The 23,327-nt window shown below is 39.0% G+C and overlaps 1 protein-coding gene across 4 annotated transcripts in view; it reads right to left on the reverse strand.

Moving 5' to 3' along the window:
• PLCL2 (phospholipase C like 2) overlaps positions 1–23,327 on the reverse strand; it is a 191,132-nt gene that overhangs the window by 22,061 nt on the left and 145,744 nt on the right. For all 4 annotated transcript variants that reach the window (XM_037890463.2, XM_037890461.2, XM_037890462.2 and 1 more), the window contains exon 5: positions 18,779–18,854. In XM_037890463.2, coding sequence (XP_037746391.1) covers positions 18,779–18,854 — 76 coding nt within the window. The remainder of the gene's footprint in view (positions 1–18,778; positions 18,855–23,327) is intronic.

Consider the following 23,327-nt stretch of genomic DNA (forward strand, 5'->3'; position numbering starts at 1 on the left):
TGTTTTTGCAGGATATAATTTCTTATTTTTTTACAAGTGCACGTTCAAATTTAGCTCTCATTAAGATGTATGAAATGAATCTAGTACTCAAGCAGGTTTAATTACTTTATTATTCTAAGATCATTAATATTTTGGACTGTCTGATTGATAACAGACACTAGACTACACTAAACCTGAATTATTAGATTTTTCAGAGCTGTACTCCTGTATATACCATCTGTCTAATCCACAAAGCACAAGTTACCCATCTTTTCTAGCTTTGCTGACAGCTGTCAAAAATGGACAACAAGCTAATGTTTCTAGAGATTATGAGGATTACATATGATACCCAAGAATGCTAAGGCAACTTTCAGCTGTTAATGATTCACTATGTTTGTGCAAGGAAAACCCTCAGCAAAATATATAAACACACTGTTACTCTCAGAGAGTAAGAATAACTGGTTTTCTTCTTTGCTAGGACCAAACTTTTAGCTATGAGAAAATGCCACACTTAATTCAAGCTATACTACTTCTAAGAAGGAGGGTTTTTTTCTTGTTTTAGGCTATAACTCATTCCACGCTACAACTCTAATTCAGCACGATCAATGTAATTAGGGTCAAACTGAAACATTTAGACACTGGCCTGAATAGGAATAGGGAATAATGTGGAGCAAAACTGTCACACATGGAGCGATGATGTTTCAGGGTAGTACAATCTCACCCTGAGCAGCCAAGTGCATTTGGAATGATGCAATCTGCTTCGTTCAGTGCAGCTGGCTCATTGTGCATGCTGGTAGGCCACTGCATCACTGTCTCCCTTGAGTCAATGGGCACCTCTGGAGGCACACATAAATAAGCAGTAAAACCATGACAGGCCCTTGCGTGGGCCATTCAAGGTTGGGTGAGAGGCTCCTGGCATTCCCCCCAATATCTTCAGCTGGGTTTGTGATGATTTATCTCTGAATGACTTTTTATAAACCTATTGTCATAGTATCTGGGCTTAAGGGGTAAATTAAACACCACAATCCATTAATTAAAATGACTCATAATATTGTATGACACTTCCCAGAATGAAAGATAGCTATCATTATTAATAATTAAAAACAGCAATATAGCACTTCTGCAGAGCCAATCAGATGCTGGACCGAGTGATGTCTTAATTAAATACTTGACTGAAATGATGCATCTGAAGGTGCAAACTCTGGCTCCTGCAGACCACCAGAGGGAACTAGCACTCCAGGGATCCTAGTCATTACGATAGCACATAAAACGACATACAGGCCATAAAATAGCTAGATCCCAAACCATAGCAAACCTCATAAATTAAAACCAGAGGAGGTGAGAAGCCAGTGCAGTTCCTGGAGCAGAGATGTAATATGCTCACATGGACCCACTACATTATTAGTGAACTTACTGCATTCTGTGATAACTGAAAGCTCTTTAGTGGTTCCTTATTATATTAACTATTTTAACTGCACCAAGAATAAACAGACTAATTTGAGCATGTTCAAACTTTTCTCAAAAGAGAATTATTTATCAAAAGAAATTATTACGAAAATGAGAGCCTGCTAAACAGAATAGGTAGGGCCCTACCAAATTCAGGGTCCATTTTGGTCAATTTCGCAGTCATAGGATTTTAAAAATTGTAAATTTCATTATTTCAGCTATTTAAATCTGAAAGGTCAGGTTTTGTAATTGTAGGGGTCCTGACCCAAAGAGGAGTTGTAGGCGGGTAGCAAGGTTATTGTAGGGGGGGCTGCTACCCTTACTTCTGCGCAGCTGTTGGTGGCGCTGCCTTCAGAGCTGGGCAGCTGGAGAGCAGTGGCTGCTGGCCAGGAGCTCAGCTCTGAAGCCAGAGCTGCTGTCAGCAGTTGTGCGGAAGTATGAATGGCATGGTATAGAATTGTCACCCTTATTTGTCTCCAGAGCTGGGCCTTCAGTCAGCAGCCACCACTCTCCAGCTGCCCAGCTCTGAAGGCAGCAGCGCAGAAGTAAGGGTGACATGGAATGGTATTGCCACCCTTACTTCTGCGCTGCTGCTGGTGGGGCGTAGCCTGCAAAGCTGGGCGGTCACCAGCTTCTGCTCTCCGGCCACCCAGCCCTGAAGGCAGTGCAGAAGTAAGGGTGGCAATACTGCGATCCCCCTAAAATAACCTTGCCTTCCCCCCCCGCAACTCTCTTTTGGGTCAGGACCCCCAATTTGAGAAATGCTGGTCTCCCCTGTGAAATCTGTATAGTCTAGGGTAAAAGCATACAGAAGACCAGATTTCATGGTGGGAGACCAGATTTCACGGTCCGTGACGCATTTTTCATAGCCGTGAATTTGATAAGGCCCTAAGAATAGGTAATCTGAGGGTTTAAAAATATAACTTCTGATTCTCTTCTGGATTTTTGCTTGAAGAACCATGGCTATGGGTCTTCCGTGGCAGAAAGTCAGTCTGTGGGAGCTGCAGTAGTTTAAGTATCAGATAACCCCCTATTCCATCAAGGAATTAAGGGCTGGCCAACACAGCCCAAAAATGGTGACAGGTTTCAGAGTGGTAGCTGTGTTAGTCTGTATCAGCACAAAGAACAAGGAGTACTTGTGGCACCTTAGAGACTAACAAATGTATTTGGGCATAAGCTTTTGTGGGCTAAAACCCACTTCATCGGATGCATTCAGTAGAAAATACAGTAGGAAAATATATATACACAGAGAACATGAAAAAATGGGTGTTGCCATACCAACTGTAACAAGACCAATCAATTAAGGTGGGTGATCATCAGCAAGAGAAAAAAAACTTTTGTAGTGATAATCAGGATGGCCCATTTCAAACATTTGACAAGAAGGTATGAGTAACAGTAGGGGAAAAAAATTAGCATGGGGAAATAGTTTTTACTTTGTTTAATGACCCATCCACTCCCAGTCTTTATTCAAGCCTAATTTAATGGTGCCCAGTTTGCAAATTAATTCCAATTCCAAAACTGTATCTTTAAATGATAAAACATACAAGGCAAATTGAATGATATAACTGGCTGGTAGGAATTTTGAGCCATCAGTTGTCAGAATAATTCATGGTTTAGAATTTAGGTTCACTTTCTGAAGCCTAAGCTGTAATAATTACAGTAACGGCTAACAATTCTTATCAGCTAGAAACAACTTATCAGGCAGGCAGATATAGAAGCCTGTAGAGTTATTAATTTGCAAATGAGACACCACACATTATTTATCATTTTGCTGTTGCTTAATGTACCTAGAGCAGCAGACAAAATAAATTTCTTGTGCTGTCCAGTATATTAGGTATGTCAGCTGTGAAGTGCCAGTGTTCCATCCTCAGAATAACCAGTTCCATTTTGGGATATTTGTACCAGGTATAATAATTTACACCAGTGATGAGCATCAACCGAGGGTGCGTGTGCTGCCCCAATGGGTATCACTAAGGGAAAAATTTCCAGTGAATATGTGCCAGGCACGTGCACACAAAGAGCAGGCTTCACATGTGCAATCACTCAGAGAAGAAGTTTGGCTAGTATTTGATTTTAGACATGACAAATTTAACATTGCAAACATTTAGACTGAGATTTTTCAAAGCTGCCTAAGAGATTTGGATACCCAATTTCCACTGAAAATAATGGGAACTGAGCATCAAAATTCTTTCAGTGGCTTTGCAAGTTTCAGCCTTAAAGTTTAATGCAGCAGTACAGCATTGTTTGCAGTGAATTAAAATAATAATAATTGTATGAAATAAAACTTACAGTTCTCAATCTTACTTACATGGAAAGCAAAATTCAAAGTTGGCAGTGAATAAAATAAAAAAATTATGTTTGGAATGATGGCTTTCTTTTCCACTTCAGAATCAATAGTATTGATTAATATAGTGATAGAGTTTTCTGCTCCAGTTGGTGATTCATGACCTTTTCTCTCTCCTCAAATCTCTAGAATGAACACAGCAAAACTCTTCCTCTAAACAGATTATTTTGTATGGTCAAAAGAACTTGAAACTGGATTTTCTTTAAGCAACCAACTCCAGCAAAATGCCAAGCACCAGTAATAGGGAAGGCTAAGTGAAATTTTTATTCATGTGACAAATAACTTGGAGGGATTCTACTGGAAAAAGCATCACTTATTTATAGAAGAGGCTTTTCAGATTACATCATTCCCATCACTGTAAACTCACTTCTCATAGTTTAAAAGCTTTTTCCATGGGTATGTGAACTAAACAGGAAGCTATCAAATCACCTATAGTTTTATAAATTAAAAAATTAGTTTGATCATCATTAATTTTAAAAATTGTCTAAATCACATAACTAATAGGATGAAATTTTAAAAGCAAATGAATGTTAACTGGCCCACAAACTGCTTCAGATAAAACTGCATTCTAATGAAATGTACAACATAAAGATTAAAGTCATAAAGGTACAAAAAATTAATTGCCTCAGGGCTTCCTGTTTCTCACAACAGACAGATGGATGCCTAGAGATCAAACACCACAAGACTTTATTAAAATGTCATACTTTATTAATAACAAATATTATTCCTTAATGATACAGAGAAGGCAGAAGTGCTCAATAAATCTCTCTTCTTTGCATTTGGAAAGAAGCTGGATAATGTAGTCACATCTTACAGTGGCAGTGAAATATTCCTATTCCAACAGTAGCTAAGGAGGATGTTAAACAGCAACTAAACATTAAACAGGAACTAAAATTAAATATTTTTAATCTGCAGAATCAGATAACCTGCACCCAAGAATTTTTAAAAGAATTGCAAAGGAGCTCTCTAAATCCTTGATGTTGCTATTTAACAAATCTTCAGACTCTAAGGAGGTTCCAGAGGATTGGAAGAAAGCTAAAGATGTGCCAGTATTTTTAAAAGTTAAATGGGACACCCTGGGTAACTGCAGCCTGGATAGGTGACATTGATCCAGGCCAAAATAATGGAAAAACTGATACAGGAAGAAATCAATAATGAAGTAACAGACATTGGCATAATTAATGCCAATCAATATAGTTTTATGGAAAATAGGTCTTGTCAAACAAACTTGATACATTTTTTTAATGAGATTACCAGTTTGGTTGATAAAGGTAACTGTGTTGCCATAACATCCTTAGATTTCTGTATCACACTGGATTTAGCACCACAAAACATTCACATTAAAAAATAAGCACTCTATATAAAATCAATGTAGCAGAAATTAAATAGAATAAAAACTGATAGATCTCAAAAAAATAATATTAAATGGGGAATCATCATCCATTAGGGGTTTTTCTAATGTGGTACCACAGGTATTTGTTTTTAGCCCAGTGCTATTCAATATCTTTATCAATCATCGAGAAGAAAATATAAAATCATTGTTGGTAAAGTATGCAGGTGACACAAAAGTTGGTGAAGTGGTAAATAACGATATGGACACATGTGTTATACAGATCTTAAGTGATCCTAAGCTGGGATCATTTCAACAACATGTATTTTAATACAGCCAAATATATGATCATACATCTAGAAACTAAGAACACAAGTCATACATAATTGTGGGCTGTGTCCTGGAAAACTGACTCCAAAAAGGACTTAGAGGTCAGGCGGATAACCATTTGAACATGAGCTTCCAGTGTGATGTTAAGGCTAATGGAATGCTTGGATGTATAAGGAAAGGAATATTGAGTAGGTGCAAGGAAGTGGAATTAATTTGGCATACAGCATTAATGACATCATCATTGGAATACTATGCCCAGCTCTAATGTCCATACTTCAAAAAGGGTTTTGAGAAATTGGCAAGGGTTCAGAAAGAGCTACAAGAATGATCCAAGCTCAGGAAAACCTCCCTTATGGTGAGAAGCTTACGAAGCTCAATCTGTTAAATTTATCCAAGAACAGGTTAGGTGGCGATGTGATCACCGTCTGGAAGTACCTACAAGGAAGGAACGTTTCTGATAATAGAGGTTCTTTAATTTAGCAGACAAGGCCATAAAAAGTTCCAACAGCTGGAAGTTGAGCTAGACAAATTACCACTAGAAATAACAGGAGTACTTGTGGTACCTTAGAGACTAACAAATTTATTTGAGCACAAGCTTTCGTGGGCTAAAACCCTTCATCTGATGAAGTGGGTTTTAGCCCACGAAAGCTTATGCTCAAATAAATTTGTGAGGTGTAGCCCACGAAAGCTTATGCTCAAATAAATTTGTTAATCTCTAAGGTGCCACAAGTACTCCTGTTCTTTTTGCGGATACAGACTAATACGGCTGCTACTCTGAAATCTGTCACTAGAAATAAGCAACACATTTTTCAAAATGAAGATAATTAACCACTGGAACAATTTACCTGCATCACTTTAAGTCTTTAAATCAAGATTAAATATCTTTCTAAAATATTTGCCATAGCTCAAACTGAAGTTATGGGCTTGATGCAGGAATTATTGGAGAGGTTCTATGGCCTATGTTAAGTAGGAGATTAAACTAAATAATCAATAATGGGTCTATTTTGGTATTAAAATCTATGGGTGAGCTCCAGCCTCTGTATGCCAGAGCTGGAGCTGTGTAAATAAGCTCTAAAAGCCTGAGTTCTGGCTGGGAGAAAATTCTGCTGTTTCAGCCTGTCTTTGGAGGACCCCTTTCCTACCCCTGAAATAGGGATATCGCAGGTTGGGAGAAGCATGTAGGGGCAGAGCCACAGCACATGGTACTGTGGAGACTGTGGGTGCTACTGCAGTCCATATGGAAGATCCAGGAGGCTGCTGTAAATTGGACAAACCTCGGGCGGCCTGTCTAAATCACGCTTGGTCCCTATTCAGCCACAACATGGATTGGGAGGGTGCAAAAGTGGCTTAAAGTCACCTTAGCCCATCTTACCCCGTGCTACAATTCTTACAGGTGCAGCACAGAATCTCACCCTATGAAACTACAAACTGTAAGGATCAATCCTGCACTATCAGGGAGATGAATAAAATGAATTAACTAGTTTTTAAACCTTTTTTCACCTCTGCAAGTTGAAACTTAACAACCGAATAACAGAAAATAAATGTAAACCCTTTTGTGGCAAGGTATAAGACCATCCATGATTCACATTACTTCATACTCCACCTGAAAGGTAGTGTGTGGTACATAAAAATCTTGTTTACCCTATCTCACTGTGAGCAATCCCCTAGTAAATCAGGTGTTAGCACGCAACACCAATCTGTGCTACAATAATCAAAGAGGCGCATTTTGATACTAGTGTGCCGGGAAAGATCCATGGACTGGGCAAGAGGGTAGCAGAAAACTGAAGAAACTACATGCCCCTTTCTGGCTCTTATAACTGCACCTCCTTATTTAAATTACAGACTTGAGAGCTATGCCTTGTGGGACTGCTGTGGAAACTAGATTTACACTATTCCTCTCTAACAAGCCTGATGGACAATCATCAATTTCACCTTTAAGCATCTTTAAGGTGTTTTTTCATTCTGTCTTCACTATAGATACGCGCGCGCACACATCCACAAATCAATTTGAATCTTCTAAACTTGGGAAGCTGGAGTAAACAAACACCGCAAAATCAAAAGTATTCTCTCAATTAGTCAAAACCTGTATCATTTAATTTAATTCTAAAATCTCAATAAAAAGAGTTATCTAGTTACCCTTTCTCTTCCACAAAGATTATCTCAAAGTTTTTATGTATAAGCAATCTATATAAATGCTGCATATTATATCGTTGGAAATGAATATACAAAAACTGATTAGGGGTGAGATCCTCAGTGGCTGTAAGTCAGTATAGCTCTGCCAAAGTAAATGGACCTGTGCTGATTTAAAGTAGCTGAAGATCTGTGTCAAGAATTTTAAACTTTCAAAGAATAATAAAAGATAATGGATATGGAATGGGAACCAAAGCAATATTGCCTTACAGTATAACCTCAGGGTTACAAGCTTCTTGGGGATGGAGCTTGTTTGTAACTCTGAAATGTTCGTAACACTGAACCAAAACAATATGGTGGTTCTTTCAAAAGTTTCCAACTGAACATTGACTTAATACAGTTTTGAAACTTTACTATGCAGAAGAAAAATGCTGCTATTCCTTTTTTTTTTTAAAGTAGTTTACATTTAACACAGTGCTGTACTGTAGTTGTCTTTTTTTTTTTTTTTTTTTTTGGTGTCTCTGCTGCTGCCTTATTGTGTACTTCCGCTTTCAAATGAGGTGTGTGGTTGACTGGTCAGTTTGTAACTCTGATGTTTGTAACTCTGAGGTTCTACTGTACTATATGTCTTCATTATTTAGCACAGATAAAATTCCTAAAAAAAGAAAAGGAGTACTTGTGGCACCTTAGAGACTAACAAATTTATTTGAGCATAAGCTTTCGTGAGCTACATAAAATTCCTGTAATGATGCAGATATTTTATTCAGAAAAACATAACTATGCTTTCAGCTGAAAGCAATGTGTTGACTTTTAGAAAACCAACAGAGCCATCTGGATTTTGTTGAAACTTAAAAATAATAAGGAAAACATCAGCTTACCAAAAAGTTTATACCTTTCAATATTTGCTTTCATAAAGTATAAGACAGGTACAAAAACACCACTATGGGATAAATCAGAACAAGAGCAAAACTCTAGCTTATTCAATGCATTGTTAACCAAATTAAGTGAAATTATTGTACTTACTTCAGAATTAGTTTTGAATTTTAAGAGATACACAAGAATCTTATTATTGACTTAAACCAGGAATTGGTTTAATTAAGAGAACAAGTACAGTTAAAGGATTTTCCTACTGAGCTTGTTAATGACAATATAAATTTACTGTATGTTCGCAGCTTGTGAGGATGAGGATTTATTCTTATTTTAGCAACTCTCTTCTTGTTCTTCAAGCCATAGAACAAAAGAGCATAGCATGATAATAGTGCAATTTCCTTTTACTTATAAAGACACTAATTATAAAAGTGTATAAGCTTTTACTCAGAGTTAATATGCTATTCCATGAAGCAATTCATTCTCAACAAAAATCCAAAAAGCTGACAGCTCCAGAATCCAGAAAATGGGAAAAAACCCTGATGCAATAAGCATCTGCTGAAACAAGGAAATTAATACAGTTGTAGACGAAATCTTTGGACATCCCCACTATGTAAAGATTTGGATCAGCTCATCTATTTTAAGACGTACGTCAATGGGACTCTGCAGGGGTGAAGCTGTCCAAGATAGCAGATCCTATTTCCTAATCAGGAATTAAGCCTATTGTGTTGTACTGTAGGATACTTATTTAAATAACACCGAAGTCTCACTTCAATATTTATAGAATCATAGAAATGTAGGGCTGGAAGAGACTTTGGGAGGTCATCAAGTCCAGCCCCTTGCGCTGTAAACCAAGACCATCTTTGACAGGTATTTGTCCAACTTGTTCTTAAAAAGTCCAAAAATGGGGATTCCACAGTCTCCCTTGGATGCCTATTCCAGACCTTCACTAGCAGTATAGTTAGGAAGTTTTTCTTAATATCTCATCTAAATCTCCCTTGCTGCCGATTAAGCCCATTACTTCTTGTCCTACCATCAGTGGACACTGAGAACAACCGATCACCATTCTCTTTATAACAGCCTTTAACGTATTTGCAATTGTTATCAGGTCCTCCTCAGACTTCCTTTCTCAAGACTAAATGTGCAGTTTTTTTAATCTTTCCTCATAGGTCTGGTTTGCTAAATATTTTATCATTTTTGTTGCTCTTCTCTGGACGCTCTCCAATTTGTCCACATCTTTCTGGCTATGTCTATGCTGCACACCACCGGCGGCAGTGTATGTGGGTATGTGTAGCTACACGTCACAGTGAAAAGCAGGCTGTGTCCACACTGCCGTGCGTAGCAATGTCGGTGAAAGGCTTGGCAGTGGGGAGGCAGCGAGGAAAGAACTGACAGCCAGGAGCTGCCAGAGACTGTCCCCATTGCTTCCCTGCCACAGTCTTTCACTGTGGTGGGGAAAAGCTCTGGCAGCTCCCAGCTGTCAAGCCTTTCCTCACTGGCAAGCTGGGAGCTGCTGGAGCCTTGCCCCACTGCTGGAGCCTTTCACTGTAGTGAGGAAAGATCTCAGCAATGGGGAAGCAGTGGGACACTACGCTGCTAAAAAGGCACTGCTTGGGTGAGCAGAGAGCTGTGTACGGTACATACCCCCAGGGCTCAGGCACGTCCTTGCTCTACTCGCCTCTAAGCATTGCCTTACAGTCTCCCCTTTTATTTATACCTATGCTACGGAAGCATGTAATGTACTCTATACATCGACGAAAGCAGTGTACAGTCTAGTCATACCCAAAGTGTCGCACCCAGAACTGGGGATAGTACTCCAGCTGAGGCCTTACCAATGCCAAGTACAGCAGGACAATTACCTCCTGTGTTTTATTTATGACTCCTGTTAATACACCCCAGAATATTAGTCTTTTTTACAACTGCAGTGCACTGTTGACTCATATTCAATTTGTGATCCACTATGACCCCCAGATCTCTTTCAACACTACGCCAGTTATTCCCCATTTTGTAGCTGTACATTTGATTTTTCCTATATGAAGTACTTTGCACTTGTTTTTATTGAATTTCATCTCGTTGCTTTTAGATTTCTCTAATTTGTCAAGGTTGTTTTGAATTCTAATCCTGTCTTCCTAAATGCTTGCAACCTCTCCCTGTTTGGTGTCATCCACAAATTGTATAAGCACACTCTCCACTCCACTATCCAAGTCATTACTGAAAATACTGAATAGTTCTGTACCGAGGATTGCTTCTTTTCAGGATCCACTGTATATGTCCTCAGTTTGACAGTAAACCATTGATAAGCACTCTTTGAGTAGGGTCTTTCAACCAGTTGTGCACCCACCTCATAGTAATTTCATCAAGACTACATTTTACTAGTTTGCTTATGAGAATGCATGTGGGACTGTGTCAAGAGTGTTACTAAAAACAAGATATATCATGACTCCTGCTTCCCCCATCCACTAGACCAGGGGTTCTCAAACTTCACTGCACTGCGACCCCCTCCTGAAAACACAAATTACTACAGGACCCCAGGAGGGAGACCAAAGGCTAAGCCTGCCCAAGCCCCGCCACCCCGGGTGCAGGGAGGCCAAAGCCAAAGTCCGAGTCCCTCCACCCCAGGCAGGAGGGGGCCAAAGCTGACACCCAATAGCTTCAGCCCCAGTCAAGGGGCCTGTAACCTGAGCCCTGGTGTCCAGGGCGGAAGCCCTTGGGCTTTGGATTCAGTCCTGGGCCCCAACAAATCTAAGGCAGCACCGGTGACCCCATTAAAATGGGGCTGCGACCCACTTTGGGGTCCTGACCCACAGTTTGAGAACTGCTGCACTAGACCGTTAAGCCTGTCAAAGAAGGAAATTAAGGAGGTTTGGTATGTTCTTGACAAATCCATGCTAGCTATTCCTTACAATCTTATTATCCTCTAGGTGTTTACAAATGAATGGTCTAATAATTGTTCCAGTATCTTTCCAGGTATCAATGTTGGGCTGACTGATCTACAATTTCTTGGGTCCTTTTTGTTCCCCTTTTAAAAGTGGGTACGTTTGACCTTCTCCAATCCTCTGGGACCTCAACCATCCTCTATCAGTTCTCAAAGATAACTGCTAACGTTTCCACGATTGCTTCACCTAGTTCCTTAACACCCTAAAATGAATTTCATTAGGTCCTGATGACTTGAAGACAGCTAACTCATAAAAATAATCTTTAACCTATTCTTTCCTTATTTTGGCTTGTGTTCCTTCCCCCTTGTTATTAATATTAATTGTGTTGAGTATCTGGTCACCCTTAACCAATTTAATGCCTCAGATTACTGGGATTCCTCAGCAACAAGGGAGTCTTGGAGCTAATTAAATTTTATGAATAGTTGCCTGTTTTATTGAGGATGGCTAGATACAGATTGATCTGTAGGGCAATTACTCTAACAATGCGGTCAGTAGTGAACTATTTAGTTACATGAACCTTGTTTCAAGCTGCTAAAAGACAGCTAAAATGCATTAAATACTTTCCTAAGAAACTGCTATAGTTATCACAGACATACTATTGGACCACCAAGGGAATGGGAAGTCATGGGTACATGAGATGATAAATGGGAGGGGAGGTTGTATACAAGGAATTCTCTGTGTTAAGATGTGGTCCATGCTTTGCAATGGTTTGGGAACGCCCACTGTAGGGAAATGAATGGGTTTCTCACATAGAGAAATACAAGAATATGCTTTTGCAATAATTTATTATAGTTTTAAAAAATAAAATACATGATTATTCCCCAATTGAAGCCTTCCATCCCGAATTACTTTTCTGCTCATTAAAAAGGCTTTTCCATAGGACAGCACTTTTTCTATAGGAGTGTCACTTTTTTCCCCTGCTAAACTGCCAGGTATAGCTAATAGAAAATCCTGTATCTTCTGAAATGATGTCTCTGTTAAGTGATTACTAAAAGGAAGAAAGAAAAGGATCCATCTGTTCTGAAGGCATAATGAATCCTCTTTGCACACTATTTCTTTGTACCTATTAAATAAAAATATTTAGATTATTTAGTCAGTTAGGTGGCAAAATTTAGTGTATTTACTACCAGCTCAACTTTTTAATAAAGAGTTATTTCACCTTTTTCCATTTAAAGAAAAAGTTGCCCACAGATGCACATGTTAATTATTGCTTGTAATAAAATACTGCCGCATTTTGGTTTCCCAGTTTTCCCCATACAGAGGAGAAATGAATTGGAGAGGTGCAAGGTTCCTCTCAAAGTTTCCAGTGCTTGTTCAAAACATCTTGCCCCACACAGAACCAGCAGGAGGTTCTGTTCCTGCAGCCTAATACCCATGGAAACTGAGGGATCCACTGGAGGCCACATCCCATGTAGAGGCTCTGAAGGGGGGTGCATGGCACGAGGAGGCTCTATTGCAAAATTATTGCCTTAAATCATGTACTTAAAGTAACTCTAGAAAAATAGACAGCCTATGTGAAATCATCAGTCTACTGCTCTTAAGTCTGTTCCTCTGACTTTGATATTTTAGGGTAAATAGTGCACATTAATTTTATCAAAAAGTGTTTTTTAAAAATAATAATTAAAAGTGACAGGGCAAACAGCATATTATCTCATGGGGTCATAGGACTACTCCTTCAGACAACATACACCATGTGTTCCAACGTGATAAAGCAGAAAATATTTCTTCTGTACAAAGCATACAAGATCAATGACCACCATTTTTTGAATACTGGGACCCTTGGCGAGTCAAAGATCCTTGTAGTACATTTTGTATTTTTACATCACATAAGTAGTTTGAGTCCTGGTGACTAGTATGCAGGACTTAATTCCCAAGAGTTTACTTCCCGTATCACTGGCTTCTTCAGAGGATGGAGAGAAATAATCACTCCTTTTCAGAACAAAGTGTGGAAACAGAAAAACTGCAGTAAGCCAGTCATCTGCAGAAAAGTTAATACATTACTTAATAAATGTGTATATTGATTGTTTATACAGTATTAGGACAGATTATAGTTAATCTACAGTCAGGGTGAGTAGTAAATTTGTAAGATATGAAAAATGCCTGTTTCACGAAAATTTGAAATTCCAAGATTTTAACTATGTGCACATCTGACACCATAAGAATTTTAGTATTAACTTACTTTATTTAAAAAAAGAGTAAATCACGAGGTTTTCTATAAAATTCTTGGCTCAACTATTATTAAAGTCTGAAAACAGGTCTGGGCATAATTAACATGAATTTAAAAACATACATGGACTGTGCATGGCATCTATTTTTATTTACCAAGAGAGTCCTATACGTTCACAGAAAACAGCAATTCCATTGGGAAAAAACACTACATTCTTATATAAATGCCAAAGATTGACTACTGTAGTTCTATGCTTTTTGAAATGCTCAGCATTAACAATCTTACACTACAGCAGCACAATTACACTTGCACGTAACAGCCTGTCAGTATTCTCTTACTAAACTCAGTGAATGAAGTAACAATGTATTATGACCAAGGCACTGAACCAATGGGTTTGTTATCTCCTCCTGCACTCATTGTGCACTTATTTCCACAGGGAAGTATTAGGGATGCTTTGATTAAAAAGATAAAAGGAAACTTCCCCAATTCTTCTCTTTTTACAATTAAAAATCCCCCAAACAACCAAACACCAGATTCCTCCTGTAATTTGGAGTCAGGACTATATTTTGTGTGTACAATATAGGATTGTCTCATGGAATACCTGCTCTCAGTTATACAGACTAATCCCCATTTGTATTTGTATAACTTACCTCTAACAACCACAGCAAATAATTACACAGAAGAGTAATATTAAGACAGCATGTATTTTTTAGCAACTTTTAATGGAGTTTAGTAACTGGAAACACACCGGAGAGCTGCACCTAGTGATCCACCACCTTTCTGTGAACCACCCCTGGTCCACAGACCATAATTTGAGAACCTGTGCAGGAGCTTCAGCATAAAGTATATAACACTTTTAGTGCCTGTCATCATTGTTTTGGATCATGCAAGGTCATTGTTTTCCCCAAATAAGCGATACTAATGTGGTTAACACTGTTTAAGATTTCCATTTTACTGTTCTTAAAAGTTCTGAAGGAATAAGTAAACCAAAACTGAAAAAAATGTGAATTGTAAAAGATGCTAGCAGAATGGATAATGAAAAATACAGCTTACCCATAGATGCTACAATAGAAGAAACTGCTAAGCTTGTATAATGAATTGATTATACTGAACCTAAAAATAATCTTCCTCTTGCTGAATTCAGAGACTAATATTGTTACATTTGACTTTGGAGGATTAAAACTCTATGGCAAGAAACACTATTATCTTTTGTAAGGAAAAAAATGCTTATGTCCTTTTGGTCATACTTAGAGGGGTTTTATAGTGCTCGATCTTGCCTACAGATGCAGTCAATGGGAAGAATTCAATAATTTGCACTTCCTTGACTAATTTTTCTTATGCTAACTGTAAATATAAAACACAAAAGATAAAGACACTTGACGCTAAGTACTTGGATAAGCTGGAAAGGCTGCATAGGAATATGACACTACTTATGGAATGGGAAGACTGTCTTTACAGGTATATGTAACAGGTGCTTATACTTTGGGTAATATGAACTCCATTGATTACACTGTCATTCTAAAGCAAATAAACTATTCTGATACCTATGACAGTTTCTGAAAAAAATCAGTGGGACAGATTTTGTGTTTTACCTCATGGGTGGCTTCAAACCACCTTTATACTGCCCAGATCCTGGGTCAGGTGGCAGCTGGTGTAGTCCTAACATAAATTAGATCAAGCTCTTTGACCCCCTTCTTTGCAGGCCACAATTTCATAGTTTTCATCAGTACAGAGATTCCCCCTCCCAGCCCTGGCCCTACTCTCTATGCCAGGGATTGCAAGGGAATCAGCATAGGGAATTCTCCCCCACCTAGTTACAGCACCTTCATGGACCCTATATGGTGCCAGAGTAGCATATGAGGGCAGGGGCCAGGATTATTTTAAGTAGGATTAATTAAGCATAAAATGCATAGTAACAGTATCAGTGGAAACGAACATTATTGGAAGTATGTCTTTTGCTTGTACATAACGCCAAGGTGAAGTTAAGATACGTGCAAAGCTGGAGAAATTCCATTTTTTTTTTGTTAGTACAGATTGGAGTAAATTATTTCTTCTATTGATGAATTCTGGTGTTGATTGATCATTCTTGAAATAGAGACGATACAGCTTGTGTTCTACAGCCAGAGATCTGCTTATCCACTGAGCTTTGGCACCAGCTGATCCAGGAAGGCCTGAACAGTTCTCCTTTTCTTTACTTCATGTTTAGTAAGCAATCCACCAAATCACAAGTGACTGGTAACTGCTGATAGTAGGAGGACACAATAGCAGCCCCCATCCCCGCTACCACAGCAACAGTCAACTTCCTTGTGACTGTCAAGGCACCCTGCAGCAACATCCTCTTGGCCCCCCACCCACAGTGCCCTGGCTGGCCTTAGAAAAAATGGGGCCTTAGGCAAACTTGTATTTTGGCATCCTGTCCTCCCCGCATCCCTTCCCATTGGCCCTGGGCCCCGCTGCCTCCCCAGGCTCTCCACCCATCCCCTCAGGCCCCTGCTTCCTCTCCCATCCCACCACAGATCCCTGCCATTACGTGCTGCCTCTCTGCTGCCCCCCATCCCTTCAGGCCCCTGCTGCCTCCCCTGGCCCCCATATCCCCTGTTGCCTCCCCCACCCATCCCCCCAGACCCCTACTGCCTCCCCCACACCCCCATCCATTGCCCCAGGCCCACACTGACTCCTTGGGCTCCCCACCCCACCTGTAGCACCCCCAGTACCCACTGCCTCCCCCCATTGCCCCGACTCCCCAAGCTCCCTTCTGCACACCCCAGGCAGGCTAGTCCAGACATGTACTCGACCAGGTAACTGCGGCGGCCGGCAAAGAAGGGATGGGACTCAACAGCTTCCCCGCGCCCCCTCTGGCAGACAGCTGTGCTGCCAGCCTGGTCTCGCTTCCCTGCTCTGGGTGCCTTTCCCAGGCATGTCCCTTCAGCTGCGCTCAGCCCAACTCCAACCCTGGCAGAAATCTCGGAGGGCATGTAACCCTGCGTCACCTATGCATCAACCTTCTCAACAAAGCTTATTTTCAAGGCATCATCACCACTGGCAAAGCTGCCTACATCCCTAACCTTCTTCTCCTTCTTCTCAATTTCCCAGCAATTTACTTTGGAACAAATCATGGTTGATCCTGTAAACACATGGAATATGATGGGGGGAGAAGACGAAACAAGGAGCGTTCCCCAGGCCTGGCTTTTGCACAGTGGCCAACTATGCTATGTCTCAGAGTAAAGCCACTATTCCATGTTAGTCCTGTCAGCGACACTAGCTTCCTCACCAGGTGTGAGGTGAAGGTGGGGCAATGGTCCTGACCCTGCCCTGTCTCCTGCACTCATCAGCAGAGGTAGTTAGGTGCAGAAAAGAGTGCACACTGTACCTCTCCAAAGCGTAGTGCTGATGCAGGGCATTATTCTCTTTAATGTTCACCTTTCCCATTAATGTGTCTGTTTTTCCTCCCTTTTTAACTAACATTTAAGGGACAGACTTTGAAAAGATTTTCTTCAGGATCTCCCTCATTTTATTTTCTCTAGATAGATTTACACAACATACTACTGGCAGTGGTGCAGAGTGTACGAATAGCTACAATCCGTAGCAAAAAGCAGGCTGAGTCCACACTGCTGTGCGTAGTTACAGGTGAAATGCTCTGGCAGAAGTGAGGCAGTGGGGAAAGGCATCAGCAGCTTCCCACTCTAACTTGCTATGCTTTAACTCACCACATAGACCAGGCCTAAGTTCTCTCCAGCTGTTCTTCATATCAAACAATCGCAGGGCTTATTTACACTGGACACGATCATATCAACTTTTCAGACCAGCCATTTGCTACATTTACATGAATTGTCACACTAATACAGTATAGTACATGATTCAAACATCAAGGGTTTTCTTCTTTATTCAGCACTTCTATCTCTTCTGTCAATACAGATTCATCACATTAGTGCAACAGCACAACATAATTTCCATAGATATGCCCTACACATGTATACCCAGGTGTATGTACCCCAGACTTCCCAGATGACATGACTGTTAAAAACATTAACATTTCTGTACAGTAAGTATTATTATTCTCAGTTTGCAGATGTGGAAGCTGTCCAAGGTCACTGAGGAAATAATTGTCAGATCTGGGATTGGAATTAAAGGCTTCTTACCATGTGGTCCTAAGCGGAACATAGAACCTCCTCCTATTACCAATACAAATGTAATGCTTTCAAACTGTCAAGGACCACCTATGGCATAATTCCAACAACAGCAAAATACAGAGCACACTGGAACAATTTGTCTATTTGGAAGTAAAATAAAAGATGGAAACAATGCAATGAGAATATATAACCTGCAGTTTATGTGATTATATATATGTAAAATTTAAAACTCCATTAAACTTTCATTTTCTAGTGGAATCTATTCACTTTAATTCTTTACTCAGTCAACATATTCTAGGTGTTTCTTTTCAGAAGGATGCAGGATGCTAACTGATCAAATGACCAGGAGCCAAGAGAGCCTGGGTTCTTATCCCAGCTAAACTAATTTATGGCATTTTGTGGCAATTCACTTGATGTTCCTGGGCTTCATCTAACCCAAATGAACCATATGATATCTGAGTAACACTGCAAATTGAAAATGATGAGACATGAATCCCTGATACAGGTGTTATTGTAAAAAATATGCCTCCCTAATCTCTCATATATCCTCAACACACAAAAGTCTAATGATGCATATTTTATATTTTCCACAGTCTAATGAACAATTAAGAAAACACAATGTTTTAACCACTTTGGCATTAAAGTACGTTCTAGAAAGTAGCATCTGTTTAGACCCACAGTGTGCACATTGTGCCCTGCCCCTACATCAGCATGTTGAGCAACACCTCTGGCATAGACTTAAAAAGCATGGCCTTGAATGTGTGTAGGAATAGCGCAGTATCTCTCATTCATAAATATATCAACGTGTATCTTCTAAACTTTATCTTTGCTTTATTAAAATAGAATATGTCAGCAGGCTACTGTCCAATCATAAAATTTAAAAGGATTAAAAAGAATGATTTCCAAAATTCAGTTGGAATGCCATAGACCCCACTGTCCATTATGAAATCAATATTAAGAAGGTCCATTTTTACTGCTTTCATGCCTGCATGAATTCAAATAATTTTGTTTTGTGCATTAGTAGAATAAATGAACCCAATCCAAGTTTTGTAAAAAAATGAAAATATAGGAGAAATGCCTTACTTATTTTAATTTTTCAAAAAGAGAGCCTGCACTTACCAGCCTTCTGACACTGTACTATCTTCTCATATACACTATTTGCATTTTCAATCAGAGTCTTGATGGTCTGAATCATCTGCAGAGAAAATATCAGATTAAACTGTTCAAACATATATTTATAAAATTGTCTTAAAATATTAATAATTATTGGTACAGTTGTATCTTTGAAAGATATGTGCTTAAACTCTGGAATATTTAGTTTTGAAGCCACAAATATTATTTCAATATCTATTATTAGTTTTTGCATAACTTTGTTTTCCTTGTTGGTACAAGGCAGAGGGATGCTCCAAATTTAACATGAAGGAAGGAAGAATGTGGTCCTGGTGGTTTGGGATTTGTGAAGAGGTTAACAAAACACATTGTGGTTTACCATTAGCCCACTGTTTGTCAAAGGAAAGGGGAAATATATTCCTATTTACCAGCTAATTCACATTTCTATAGTTTGGTCAAGACAACCTGGATGCTGTTTCCTCCTCCTCACCCAGACATTCAGGATGACAACCAATCACCATCCAATATTTTCTGTTCTCTGTGTACTCTCCCTCTGCTTTTCCAGATTTGTTCCTTATAATTGCCTTTTTGTGGTTTGATCTGTAGAGAGAAAACATCCTATAGAGGAAGAACAAGAGACTCAAGGCCAAACTAGAAGAGGGAGTTGGAAGGTGAAGGAGCAGAAAGAAAGGAAACCACTGACTTCTTCACTAGCTCGTTCCAGACAGAGTTTCTTATGGAAGCCCTGCTCTACGCAATCAGGGCCAGATTTGTAAAGGTATGTAAGCGCCTAACTCCCACAGAAATCAATGGGAGTTAGGCACCTAAATACTTTAACAAATTTGGTGCTCTGTAATCAGGGGTGCATCCATAGTCGCCTGCACTTCGAGTCAATAGTGCCTGGTGAAAGGTATAAGGAATGCTAGGCAGCAGCTTTGCTGCAAAGCTTGTTCACTGCTGTCTCTGCCAGACAGAAATTGTTTTAGTGATTCAGGTTCTACGTTTTACCTGCTGCTAATGCATATTTACATGGAATTTTCTTTTTCCTGAGAAAACACGTTCCCTGTGCTCAACAGGCATCTGCATAAGCTCTACAGCAAAAAAAAACCCTTAAGGTAATCCACCCGGGAAAGAGTTACTTCAACAGGCACAGCTGAGGAGGGGTTCCTTCACCCACTTTTATTTTTACGTGTTTTCAGTTTGAGAGAAGCTGAGGCCTCCTTTTGCATGTTGCTTTGAGCAAGGGATGAATCAAACTGGAGAAAAAGAGGAGAAAGCCTTAGATTCTGGGTCACAACAGGTGATCTTCTTGCCTTTCACAGTGAGTGAGGAGGAAGAACCTGATGTCCGCATTGACATAGACCATACCACAGAAATTTAACTGTAACTTTTACTTCCAGCGAAACAGAAAGCTGGGCTAGACAAACTAAAGATTATTATTTGAAAGTAATTCTGGCCCTTCTTCTAGGACTACAAGGTTATAAGGTACATATGTTAAAATACAAAGAAATATGCAGCAGCTCAGATCTCATGTTTAAGGCAGAACTAAACAGAACATGAACCACAACTGTAGAGTTCTGTTCTAGAGTCTGGAACCCATTATTTCAGATTGGGTTATTCATTTTATACAACTAATTCTCCCATTCCTAGTTACCTCTACTTAATTTTGAAAAATAAAATTGTCTTGATTTCTGATTAGATTCCAGAAGTCCTTTAAAAAGAAAAAAATAAAATGCATATCACAACACTAAATAAGGAGGAAAAAATTTATATCTACCTTAACTAAGCTGCATTTGAAATATTAGTGCTGATAATTCCCCTGTTGGACTATTTATTGTACATAAACTTACATTTGGCACCCATGGAGGTAAAAGTTGCTGGATAAATAAAATTAAACTGATTACTAGATAATTAAGTACTGTATACTGAAGATGCTAACATTTTAAAGAGAGTCATACTTTAACCAAGAGAAAGCTGTAACATCCCAAATATTGTATGTCATCCCAAACAGCCTTTCTGAGAATCACTGCAAGCTGTTTATTCCCAATTTGTCCTGAGAAAGCTGTAAGAGTATTTTGTTTCATGGTGTTCATCACTAGTGATATGTTTTCAGCAACAGTTAGAAATTACAATTTATCTGCTCTACAGATGTCCTTGAAAGACAAGGAATTTGCCAGTTGTTTCAACATGCATGTCATGAAGTGTGTGTTTGTTTGCTTCTGTAATGGGCTTGAACACTAGGAACCAAGACATAGCTGATTTAAATCACAAATAGCCTTGCAATACCAGAACATGTTATTTTACTAACTAGCTGAAACAAGACCGCACCGCTCCCTGTGAGGAGAATCCTGTCGATTTGAAAAATGAAAATTACCTTGGAAATGATTCCCTGAGAATGTGTGGACACTGTTTTAATCAGAATGCCAATATACAACAACAAGTGACAATCTAACTTACAGCTGTACAGTCCAATTAAAAGCACATATGGGGTTTTTCCTAAAGAGCAGTTTGTGAACAGAATAGGGCAAGTGTTCTGTTAGGAGCAGTTTGAGTTAATAAGATGATTACTCATAAAAACCTACCAGTTGCCTTAGATAATGATTTAAATAACTTACATAAATATTTACTGAATTCCAGGTATTCTGTGTAGTATATAAGAGGAAGTAAAAGGGAATACTACAGATACGAAAGTAACCATATATACTTATGTAAGGCAAAATTGGTAAGTTTTTAAGTTGAAGTTTTTAAGACAAGAGATGTCATGTAACTAAAAATCCATTCATCTCTTTGAAAATCTACCTCAATGTAAGACAAACATCATCTTAGTTTTGTACCAACAACAAATCCTACATTCTAAACCTCTCAGCCATCAGTGTTTAGTATCAAATGGTTTTTAACTCGTCATTATGGTCATAAGTTCAGTTCCTCATCATTTCCCATCTTCATCAATGTACGCCACCCCAATGCCCACATGACTCCCGCTCCAGACATTACAAAACTCACCCACTAATGACTATCTTCCTTGCTTAATTTTTTATCCATGTCACCCTGTCTTTGAATCCCGACACTATCTCCCACTGCATCAAGGTCAAGTTTGTTGTCACTGTCTTCTATATAACTCCATAACGCTACCCTTATTTTGTTCCCCTTTCCTCCCTCTATACAACGTTTGTCTGCTTCTCCCACAACTGTCTCTATACTGTCTTCATACCAGATCCGATGCAGAGAACCCCTTCCTGAGCTCATCAGCAACACCACTACCTTGCAATGTTCAAATCCCTCTGAAGAGACATGTCTGCCCTGATGCTTATAGGAAACTTGTTGACTGGCAACAGCAAGCTTAAGGAGAAAAACAGCATCATTTTAACGTAGCATTGTATTACCAAGACATGGCCAATCACTATCTCATCACTCTACTTTGATATGGCACCTTTTGTCTATTTTTAGACTGAGTGTCTTTGGAACAAGGATTGAGCCCAATTTTGCTCCCATTTATTTTAGTAGGCGTTATGGCCCCCAATACTGTTCTCACTGATAACAATGGAAAATGCCAAAGCTCACTATGGGTAATAACTAGTAAAAAGATTCCCTCTTACCAAATTAAAAAGAAAAATCAACCTACAATTGTATGTATTGTTGCCTATAATACTGGTACAGCAAAGATAGCTAAAATGCGGACTTGTCTTGCATGGATGGTTTTCAAACTTTTAAGCTTTCTCTCCTGTTATCAACAATTCTTTCACTCTAGAATCCCTTCTGTGACAGAGCTCAAACATGCAACAGACTGTAATTATGTCACAACAGAGAAACTGTGTTGCCCATTCAAAATGTTTTGTTCTGGAACAGCTTTGAGAAATATTGGTGTTATAATATATTAGCTTACTGCCATATGTTTATATTTAAGCAACATTACTCTCATAATACCTACATCATATTAATTCTGGCCCAAACTCAGCTATGTCTTACACTCAGAAAATCTGTCTGTGTTCTGCTTCCCTTCAAGAACACAAATTTATATATGCAGATCAGACTCACTAATATTCAGAAACAGCTTAATAATCTCTTTCAAGAAAAGTGGGGAACAAGTCTCAGAAGCTTGATAAAACTGCTCCTGAGACTTTGAGGCAATGCAATGATGTCAAGGAGTCAGAGAAAGGAGGCAAGTCAAAGATAAATAGAAATTCTTAAATCAATATGCTCTTTTTATTTATATACCGTAACAGCAAAGTAGATGAGGTAAATTAGTTTAATTTCACAGCTGGAAGGGAATTTAACAAAATAGTTGCATAAGTACTCATGTATCATGGAGAGGTAAAAGTTGCAATCAGATTCTACTACAAAGCCCTATTTAAAGTACTTGGTAACTTTGACTTGAAAAATTAGATTGGCCTGAAAACTGCCAGATCTTTCAGTAAATGTATTCACAAAGCGTGAAGAAAACTTGTGAAACTGCTTTTGTAGGTCATTAAAATTATTCTGATATGAAACTGACTTTAGTTTAAAATATCTCCTTCGAGGGCAATAATGGCTTGTTTCTAGTCTTCAGCCTTCTTTGAAA

This window comes from Chelonia mydas, chromosome 2, assembly GCF_015237465.2.
Source record: "Chelonia mydas isolate rCheMyd1 chromosome 2, rCheMyd1.pri.v2, whole genome shotgun sequence".
Classification (NCBI taxonomy): Eukaryota; Metazoa; Chordata; order Testudines; family Cheloniidae; genus Chelonia; species Chelonia mydas.